This window comes from Gopherus flavomarginatus, chromosome 3, assembly GCF_025201925.1.
Source record: "Gopherus flavomarginatus isolate rGopFla2 chromosome 3, rGopFla2.mat.asm, whole genome shotgun sequence".
In the NCBI taxonomy this organism is placed as follows: Eukaryota; Metazoa; Chordata; order Testudines; family Testudinidae; genus Gopherus; species Gopherus flavomarginatus.
In genome coordinates, this window is record NC_066619.1 from 184,396,365 (window position 1) to 184,407,163 (window position 10,799).

The window sequence follows — 10,799 nt, forward strand, 5'->3', positions numbered from 1 at the left end:
TTGGTATGGATAATAAATGTATGTGTGTGAGAGTCAGTCTTATATTACTTTCCATAATGTTAACATATTTTTATAGGATAGCACAGGGGTCAGCAACCTTTCAGAAGTGGTATGCCGAGTCTTCATTTATTCACTTTGATTTAAGGTTTTGTGTGCCACTAATACATTTTAACGTTTTTAGAAGGTGTCTTTCTATAAGTCTATAATATATAACTAAACTATTGTTGTATGTAAAGTCAATAAGGTTTTTAAAATGTTTAAGAAGCTTCATTTAAAATTAAATTAAAATGCAGAGACCCTCGGACTGGTGGCCAGGACCTGGGCAGTGTGAGTGCCACTGAAAATCAGCTTGTGTGCCGCCTCCGGCACCCGTGCCATAGGTTGCCTACCCCTGGGATAGCAAGTAAACCTTGAAATTTGCACGTGCAACTGAATGAAGAAATGACTGCCCGGTTATAGAAGACTCCATTCCAGGATTTCAGGAAAGCTTTCTGAGTGACACATTGACATCATTGGAGGCGTGACTGAGGGTAGAGGCGGGGGCTCAGCGGTGAAATGCTGCTATGCAGAACTGGAATTACTCTGTAGCAGCAACAGTAAAGCCATAGCAGATTGCAAAGTGATAGCAGCAGACAACAGTCAGCAACTGCTGTCTACACTGGTTGCGTTCGAATTAGCTCCAGTTACTTCAAATGTGCTTTGGGAAGCAGTTTTTAATCTTTGTATTAGGTAAGCATAAGCAATGTTTTTTCCTCTCCTTTTTGAAGACATTTAGGAACAGATCAGGTGCTTAATGTTTGTTTTTGTACTGAAGGGGTCTCTTTATACTCTTGTTTTAAGGTCTAAGCTTAATAGTTGCTTTGCTAGATGCAAATAACATTTGTATTATGAAATGAAATGCTGTTTTACTGCTAATACTTTCATGGAGAGCATAGTGATGCACTTTTATTAGCCTCTTTGCAGTTTAAGTGTGCAACAGGTCAACTTCATGAAATGCGTATATACGTACTATTCTGATTTATAGGCAAACATTCTCTTGAATTATCTAGTAAAATACGTTAAGCCAGTTACAATTTGCAGGCAATTATACAACTTCCAGTTAAGTAATTGTGCTATCCTTGTATTGTCGGTCTTGCTTAATGCAGATTTCTTTCTTGGGTGCTGGAACGTTGTTTGCTCCACTTAAAATGCCAGGGAGTTTTAAAAGCACTTCATGCAAGAAGTTTGTGTCTAGAGTTGCATTATATTTTAGTTTTCTCACTGACATGCTGTCTGTGCTCCAAGCCTGTCAATCAGTCTGCAACAGCAACAGCAAGCACATGGCAGTTTGCAGAGAGCTCTGAGACAGAGCCATTGCTTTCTGCCTCTCGCTTGGTTGGAAGTAGCTCCAGTTATTGTAGATGTGGCTTGAAAATAAGTGTCTCTTCGTTATTATCTTTTCTTTAAAAAGTTCTTTTTTCGCTCTATTCAGTCTCTTTGCACTTTGGCTGCACGGAGGTCGGAGAGTTTGCAGCAGGACCATGAGGTGAAGCAGAGCTGGATCCTCGACGTTGTGAACCACGCCAGTTCAGTGTGGAAGGCTCCTGGACTATCCCAATCAGAGAAGGGAAATAAAAGTCGAAGGAAGAAAAGAGGACTCCTGTATCCCTTGCTCTGCTGTATCTTCTTGGAGACTTCAACGTTGCTGCTATTGCAAGTGACTCTGTTGCTGCTTCTTCAGGCAGCAGTTGTGCCTACATCTTGCAATTTTTATCTTCCACTAGTTTGAGATGAATTATTTGCAGCAAGGGCTTGATTGTCGTCACCTATAACAGGAGGGAGAGAAAGACAGACTTGCAGCCAGAGAAATTGCTTCCTTCGGAATCCCATCACCGAGTGATTTACTTCTCTCAAGAGAATTGTGCCCACTCAATGAACAAGTGAGTTAGGGTAACGGAACCACTGAATGTTTGTTTCTTTGAGCGGGGAGGTGGGGGGTAGAAGTGGATTTCCCTCCGCTCGGTGAATAGGATCTCGTGATCTCTGTATGCTTTGCAGAGAAGAGAAATACGGAAGAATTGTCCTCTCCAAGCAAAAGAGGGCTGGAAAAAACGAGTGAGGGGCCACAGTCACCGCTGAGGGGGAAACGAAACCCACCCTTCTCCAACCTTTAACGTTTAACAGTTGCGCTGCCCCGTGGATCTTAAGTGTGGTGGTTTAAAATGGATTTGCTATTAGTGACTTCTTGGAAATAAGTAAATCCTTAATTACGTTCACATTCTTACTGAGCTGGGTTAAAACTATGGATTCTGCCTGCAGCCGCCGCCTTTTGCACGTGTCGAGTTGGAGGAGTTAGCAGGTGCCGTTGCATTTCCCCCCTTAATCTCGTGGGCAGGAGAAGGGGAGATCAGGCTGCTCCCAGCCAATGTGCTGGTGCTGAGGTCCAACTTAGGCTCGTGTGTGCGCCTGTTCCTTTTTTTTAAACTGCCGTTCAGGGTTACGTTTTAATCCCAGGGCGCTGAACTTGCTCTGGCCGAGGAGCAGGCTTGAGTGTGCAAAGGGGCGGGACGGCTAGAATCGGTGGTTTAGGAATCAGGGCAAACCTGGGCTGTGCATTGCTAATGGCTCGGGGTGGGGGGGGGGGGCGGCGGCTGAAAACCTTGTGCCCCAGTTAGTCCCCAGCGATTCCGGGAGAAGAGTGGTGGGAAGCCGTGGTGAAGGAACTACACTGGAGGTTGGTTTTGATCTGTGCTTAGAAGGACATTCTCCCAAGGATCGAGGCTAAACGCAGGGTGTGCGGAGGGAAAAGGGGTCCTTTCAATGTCAGAGCCTGACAGTCATGGATGGGGGAGGAGAGTGGTAATGTTTAAAGTGAGACCTTAAATGCTTCATTGAAACACCTAGCAAAATCCCCCATCCTAGCAGAGAGAACTAAAACCTGCATTCATTAATCCGAAGGGAGAGAGCTTTCCTCCAGTTCTGGGTCAGGTCTGGCAGGGGTGGAGAGGCTGAAATGATGGGATAAGAGGAGAGAAACGTTCCCCTCCCCCTCTTTTCCTCCTCCCTTAGAAAGCCCACAAGAAAAAAAAATCCCCTGTGCACATAGTAGCACACCCAGACCTTTCAGTGCTGTGCTTGAAAGGCACAGGGAGGGGGAGCGCGAGGGAGGGCGGACGCTACCGCTTTAAGTATTGGAAAGTCCGCCCTCCTGAGGTAATGGTAACCTCAGCCTCTTCCCCTCCTCCTGCAAAAGGGGGGAAAGAGCCCTTGTTTTCATTCATAACTTTTTCCTCTTCCTTCCTCTCCGTCAACTATTTATTCATCGCTTCACTCAGCTCAGATTGCAGAGGGCGCAGCTCCACCACCGTAACTTGACGTGTGGCGATACTCTGCTTCCTTCCCCCCACACCTTTCTGTGTAGCAAAGGAGCAAGTTAAAACGCAGCATGCCGATTATTGTAGCATTTATTCGGATGGCGATGCTGCTTTTTCGAAGCTGATCTGGGAGGAGAAAAAGTGGGGCAGTCGGGGGAACCCTGGAGAACTGGTTTGGAAGAAATGCTGACATGCTGTAAATTGTGTTCAAATCTGCAATGGTTCTGACCTTCTGCACAAAAAATGGTATCTTACAATTTTGTTCGCTTTACCTCTTGGAAAAAGTAATTTTTTGATCTTATTTGCAGTGGGAGTATTTGGTTCTTTCCATCAGAAACTATGATGCGGTATGCAGCTAGCTTTTTTTGTCTTTCTTTTTTGTGATTTGAATGGTCAGTCTGCATGTTTTATAATATTGCATTTTTTTCAGAGATGGCACATGTTGTGCTCTTTTAGGGATACTATAATCATTCTTCCTCTGCAAGTCCCACTGCTGGCCTCTGCAGCTGTATGTCTTTCCTCTTCTGTGTTCATTCATCCCTAGCATTTTGTGTGCTCATATTAAGACTTATGAAAAGGAGAGCCTTATTATGTGGGATGAATAAAGACTGACTGAATAGGGGTGAGGTTTTGTAATCTTAAAACCCTAGGTCCTTCACAGGTGATATTTAAGAATGAAAGGAGACCTTTGGCCTCTGGTTTGTTTAATGCTTTCTATGCCCCAGTGTAAATTTGAGATAAGTAGTTCTTAGATTTTTTTTCCCCCCAAATTCTACAACTGCCTATTGAAGCAGTATCTCTTAACAGGATTTCAGAGTACTTTTGCTCTTCTCCTCCCCTGTGTATTCATCCTCTCCCTCCTTTTTCTTTCTTGAATTGGAAATAGCTCCATGTCAAATATGCTCTGGATATGCAAGAAAAACGTACTTTTTCTAGGGTTATTGGATAAATTGATTTGGCACTATTCCACCCTGAAAAAGGAAAAACATGACTGTATGCAATTTTATTATTTTGTGAGGCTGGGGGAAGTAAATCTTCCATTAGCTGTTGGTGCAGGAAAACAAATGTTTGTTTTCCCATGATGCTTTGTGATCACTACAATGATGTATAAATAATCTGCCCTCCTTGCCTCCACCCCCCCCCATGACATTTTATATAGGTACAGAATTGCCCCTCTGCAGAATTTTCCAAATCAACGTTGTAATAATCTGTGTCAGTAATTTGAGACAAGAAGATGTAAAAATGAATAAATAGCTCAAATTACATTTTTTATTTTTATCTGTCTTCCAAAATTAGTTTGAAGAGCTTATTAATCAAAATTTTTCTCCCTAGAATAACTTGTGAAAACTGAGATGTATTTTTTAATTTATTTTTTTCATGAGGAAAGGTACTTGAGAAGTCAGCAATATCTGAAAACTGTGTTCCAGTTTTATTTTACTACCTCATCTGCTCACACACCCTGCCCTGTAGTCTCAAAACACTTGAGAGCTGTTGTATAACACATTGTTGTTTACATCTGGTGTCTTACTTTAATAATGAGTTTGTTACATTATTTGGAACCTGTGAGCTTTCTACTGGGAAGTATCCTTCAGTTTTAGACTTTTTTTTGTAGGATTTACTTTGGGATTTCTTAATGGATGCATGTTTCATTTTAAAGGTAGATCATAAGCTTAAAACAAGGGTAGGTACTGGAGTACATTTATGAAAATGTAAGAAAATTTAAGAAAAGCAAGAGTTTGTGCAAATTTCATTATGCAGAATATGAATCTGATACTGGTCATTCAGGTATCTAACTTGATTTGAAGTACTCAGTGTTGCTGATCTGCGCAAGTAACACGAGAGAGGCATTTATTTCCCATGCCTTGTCAGCTAGACATACAGGTTAAAACTTCCTTTATTTGTTTTTAATGGAAAAAGCTCTGATTTTAAGTGGCACAGGGTCTCCTCTTACATTCCTCGTCTGTAATGCCAGACTCAGACTCCTCACCCTCTTCCCAACCCCCTCCAACTGGCCTTTGGCCAGGTCTTCAGCATCATCATAATCCACTGCTGAAGAAGATCATTACCAAGTGGTTAGGGCAATTTGTGGCTTGCCATGACATTTTTATTTTTAAAAGCTTCCTGTGACTTATTCCTCTTTCACCTTTGATCTCTCTTTCTCTTTTTTTATTTTTATTTTTTTCCTTAGGATTTCAGATGCATGCCAGGTTCACACTGAATGCCAGAAGTAGAGATCCCTACAGATGGAGCCCCAAAGTCAACATGGCAGTGGCGGTTCATTAGTTGTGATCCAGCAGCCTTCCTTGGACAGCAGGCAAAGGTTGGACTATGAAAGAGAAATTCAGCCGACTGCTATCTTGTCATTGGACCAGATCAAAGCCATAAGGGGCAGCAATGAGTATACCGAAGGCCCATCTGTGGTGAAAAAGTCTGGTCCACGAACAGCACCAAGACAAGAAAAGCATGAAAGGACTCATGAAATCATACCAATTAATGTGAATAATAATTATGAGCACAGATCCAGCCACTTGGGACCCGTGGCTCACCAACATAACGTAAGGGCTCCTGTGCTGAGCAGATCAACTAGCACTGGAAGTGCAGCTAGTTCTGGAAGCAACAGCAGTGCTTCTTCAGAGCAGGGGTTGTTGGGAAGATCGCCCCTGTCTAGGCCAGGTTCAAGTCACAGATCTGAAAGGACAATCCGGACACAGCCCAAGCAGTCATCTTTGATGGTAGATGATCTGAAGGGTCCCTTGAAAGAGGACTTGACGCAGCACAAGTTTATCTGTGAACAGTGTGGGAAGTGCAAATGTGGTGAGTGCACAGACCCAAGGGCCTTACCTTCTTGTCTGGCCTGCAACAGGAAGTGCTTGTGCTCTGCAGAGAGCATGGTGGAGTACAGTACCTGCATGTGCCTGATCAAAGGGATCTTCTACCACTGTTCCAATGACGATGAAGGGGACTCGTATGCGGATAATCCCTGCTCTTGTTCCCAGGCACATTGCTGTTCTAGGTACCTGTGCATGGGAGCAATGTCCTTGTTTTTGCCTTGCTTGCTCTGCTATCCTCCTGCTAAGGGATGCCTGAAGCTGTGTCGCGGGTGTTATGACCGGATCAATCGTCCTGGTTGCCGATGTAAAAACTCCAACACTGTTTATTGTAAACTGGAGAGCTGCCCATCACGGAGTCAGGGGAAGCCCTCATAATTTTGGAGGGAGATTTCACTTCTTCAAACACTTGCTTTTAGGTTGTGGCTAATTTTCTGTTTGTGTGGGGATTTACCCCTGCTTTCATTCCCTTCCTTCTCCACTTTTACATACCCAAGTTTTTTCCTTTGCATCCTCCATAACCCCTCTCTCAACTCAGATAGGTGTGGAGTATTTTGCTCAGTCATGTTTATTTCAGTCTTTGGTAAGCATGGACTGTGTGCCTGCATTTGGCACCACAGCTTGACAGAGCCTCTTAGGTTTGTAAGTAACCCACACATGAAAGAGACAGTGAGGGCTAATGGGCTTTTCTGCAGCCTCTTGCTCTGCAAAAAACTTCCCCAGTGTGTCCTTTTGTTCTCTGCAACTGTGTCTTTTTGGTTCCAAGAAATAATTCTACCTTATTTCATGAGCAAGCTGGATTAATCTTGAGGGGGTTGGAACCGTAGAAAATATAAGGCTGGCTTTTACTCCACAGTGCAAAGAACCTGCTTTTCCCTCTGTTCCCCAACCCTTCTTGAACTTGTCTCAGTCCAGAGACTTGCCTGGCTGGTACATTTTTTTTTCTTTCTTTTAAATGTAGTTTTGGTTTTTGCTTCACTATATAGATCTTCACATTGGAGACATTATGACTGCAATTCATTCATTTGTTTCTCTTGCTTTCAAATCTGTGAAGGACATCACCCACTCCACCCCTTCCCCCATGTTTCTGTGGTCATTGAGAGCCTGTTGATACTGATGTTAAAGTTGACCGTGTTTGCATATCTGAATAATCGTCAGGTGTCATTGAATTAAGTTACCTAAATGTTCCTGGATCTTTAACTCTTCTCTTATTCCCTTGGTTAGTGAATTTAGCTCTGCCTTGTGCTTCATAACTTTAACCTGTTCCATGTTTTATTGCCTTAGCCACAAATTGTGGTCTTTTTTTGTATATTTTATGTATAAAACACAAAGTTGAATCCTGACTATTTTTAAGACAAAAGTCTGTTTAAAACTTTTTTTATTGTAAAGAATATTTATTATTTGAATCTCTATTATTTTATGATATTTATTACAAAGGACTTTTTGAAAAATGTACTCATGTCTAAATATAACAAAATATCAATACTTAACAAAAATAAGGGTGACACAAAGAAAGTACGTATGTTAACTATAATGCAGAAAATATATTAATTAATGAAAATGTCTCTTGAGTTTTTCATTTTACTGTACTGGTAGGTTGTGTTATGATTTCCATGTCCATATTGCAAAGTGTCTTGCTATTTTTTTTTTCTCCCTGTGCACTGCCAGGGCAGTTGAATAACCAATACTGTGAAGACACTAGTATGTGTCTTGTTTGTCTTATTTTGGTGTTGAAAATTCATTATCAAATGAGTTTTCACTGCGATATTTAATAAAATTTAATATGTGTAATTTGCTTGATGTTGCCAAGAAGTTTAGGCCACATGTATTTATCAGAGCATTCTGGAAATGCAACTGTAGACAAGGACCCCTAACTTCAATAATTTGTTTTGTTTTCTATAGACTATCAAATTAACATGCACAAAAAGCAAGAGTACAAGGGTAAAAATAGACCTGGTGTTGCTGAAGGTCTTTAGCTCAGGAAACCTAGGTTGTGGGGGTTTTTGGTCCACCCCCTACCCCCACCCCCCCGTGGGAACTGTGACTTTCCCAACCACAACTGAACTCACCTGTTCCTTCTAATTTAAACTCTCTTGAGAAGAAATATAGGTGTCGCAGCTATTTGCTGAATTCATTCACATTTAAATGGTCAGAAATAGGCTTTGCATTAGGATTAGTGGAGAATCTCCCACTTCCATTGGTGTGATTCAAGTCCTCCCTAATAGCAGAATCTAAGTAGCAGTGTCAAGTATCAGAGGGTAGCCGTGTTAGTCTGTATCCACAAAAACAACGAGGAGTCCGATGGCACCTTAAAGACTAACAGATTTATTTGGGCATAAACTTTCGTGGGTAAAAAAACCCACTTTGGGGAAAAGCTTTTGTGGGTACAAAACCTCACTTATCTGAAGAAATCTGTTAGTCTTTAAGGTGCCACTGGACTCCTCGTTGTTTAAGTAGCCGTGTATTGACTTGGTATACTTTAAGTTGCGTTCATAATGTAGAAGGCTAGAGAAATGGCACATTTAAGAAAACATAATTTCAGATTTGGGAGACTACATCAGACTCTGCAAATGAGTTCTCAAATGTTGTTGCTTTGGCCTCTAATTAAATTGTTTTTTCAGTATCTCCTCAGAATATAGAAAATTTGATTAGACTGGGCTCTTGTAATTAAGTGTATCAGCACTGACTCCCTCAGTGTCTTTTGTTGTTGGAGCCCTGGGTACAATGAGAAGTTTGTGTAAAAGCTCTAAGTCATTAAAATGTTGTTAGGAGCTGCACCTCTTGTTGAAAGAAGTGTGCAGCTTTTATGACAATACGGTATATGGAATTATAACTTCTGGTTGACACACAAGAATATGCTCTTCTTTTAGTATAAAAGTGATAGTCCACTCTTGAGTGCACCAGTGTAACCTCAGCACCGTACTGAGAAGATCAGATTTCTTAACTGACATTTATCTGGTGGCAATGTAGAAATACTTACCAATATTTTCTTTCTTTTTTTTTGCATGGAGCAAAGCTGATACTAAGTTCCTCCCCAAAAATATTTATCTTTTTTATCCTTTTTCATTGGTAATTTGGTCAGACAATGAGCTGCACAATTCTTAAAAGACACTGAAATCCTTGTCAAACAACTGCCATTGGTCAGATACAGCTGCTTTCCCAATAATGTGCCAGCATTCAAAATCAAAAGACTGAACAGCTTCATTCTCATAATTGTGTGACAATCTAATGTATGTTGAACAGTTTTATTCTCATATTTGCTATTCTTATGTGATCCTATTTATTTCACTAATCTGTATCGGAATCCTTCGTTTTCCATAGCTGTGGACTTCCAAAAAACAAAATATACAGCCTGCTTGAAAACAAAGGAACCATGTACATTGTGTCTCAATTCATCATGCTTTTCAAGTTGCAGAACACAATCCATGATAACTATTTTGCCTTTTGGTTTCTTGAGATTGATTAACGCTCTTAGTACTAAAAAGAATGAGGAGTACTTGTGGCACCTTAGAGACTAACAAATGTATTTGAGCATAAGCTTTCATGGGCTAAAATGGTTTTTAGCCCACGAAAGCTTATGCCCAGATACATTTGTTGGTCTCTAAGGTGCCACAAGTACTCCTCATTCTTTTTGCTGATACAGACTAACACGGCTACCACTCCGGAGCTCTTCTTACTGACTAATTCTGGGAAAATGGCAAGGAAAATTCTCTCTCAAAACATTCAGTTCTTCCATATAATTAAGCTTTCTAAGTTCAATATGTATAGTTGTGGTGCACTGTTAAATAGTTGCCACATTTCATGTCAGAGGTGGCTATATTTAAGCAATTGGAGTGGTATCTTTTTGTCTAATTGGTATATTTTATATCCTTAATGTATGTTTGACTTTTGTAATGCACTGTGGGATCCTTCAGAGTGCAAGGTTTTTCATATGTAACAAATCTGCAACACCTCACAGTCTGAGAACTTCTGTGCTTTGGGCCAATTAGTTGATATGGGGCTGAGGAAATGCCTTTTTAGTAGAAAAAAATGAGCAAGTAGACAAAAGTGTTAAATCCTGCACCTGAGAAGCTCCACAATTTGAATAACCTCTTGCTGTTAAATCTTATTTTAAATCAGTCTACACCATTTGAGGTTATTTCCCCTTTGCTAATTAGTTAATATTTTTGTTTCATTCGAAGTATACTCTCATATATTGTCATTGTACACCGTATAACTCTCTCTTCAAAGTTCTTTTCAACTTTCCCTTACGGTACTTGTTGACTATCGGTCTCGTGCGAGTATTTAGCCTTAGATGGAGTTTACCACCTGCTTTGGGCTGCATTCCCAAGCAACCCGACTCCGAGAAGACCCGGTCCCAGCACGCCGGGGGCCGCAACCGGCCTCACACCGTCCACAGGCACCTCTTAACGGTTTCACACCCTCTTGAACTCTCTCTTCAAAGTTCTTTTCAACTTTCCCTTACGGTACTTGTTGACTATCGGTCTCGTGCCAGTATTTGGCCTTAGATGGAGTTTACCACTCGCTTTAGGCTGCATTCCCAAACAACCCAACTCCGAACTGTTGAAAGTGAGCCCAGGTTTGCTGATGCTAAATGCACCAAGGATCTTAATGATAA

At 41.3% G+C, this 10,799-nt stretch overlaps 1 protein-coding gene across 3 annotated transcripts; it reads left to right on the plus strand.

Moving 5' to 3' along the window:
• Positions 1-570: 570 nt before the first annotated feature.
• Positions 571-7,742, plus strand: SPRY1 (sprouty RTK signaling antagonist 1). 3 transcript variants are annotated; one of them, XM_050946612.1, is made up of 3 exons: positions 571-729; positions 1,472-1,919; positions 5,542-7,742. In XM_050946612.1, exon 3 carries the CDS (start codon positions 5,597-5,599, stop codon positions 6,557-6,559), a length of 963 nt encoding a protein of 320 aa, XP_050802569.1. In that variant the 5' UTR covers positions 571-729; positions 1,472-1,919; positions 5,542-5,596; the 3' UTR covers positions 6,560-7,742. The 3 variants fall into 3 exon arrangements, with proteins under 3 accessions (XP_050802569.1, XP_050802571.1, XP_050802570.1); XM_050946614.1 differs by lacking the exons at positions 571-729; positions 1,472-1,919 and adding an exon at positions 1,935-2,338; XM_050946613.1 differs by lacking the exons at positions 571-729; positions 1,472-1,919 and adding an exon at positions 3,190-3,599.
• Positions 7,743-10,799: the final 3,057 nt, after the last annotated feature.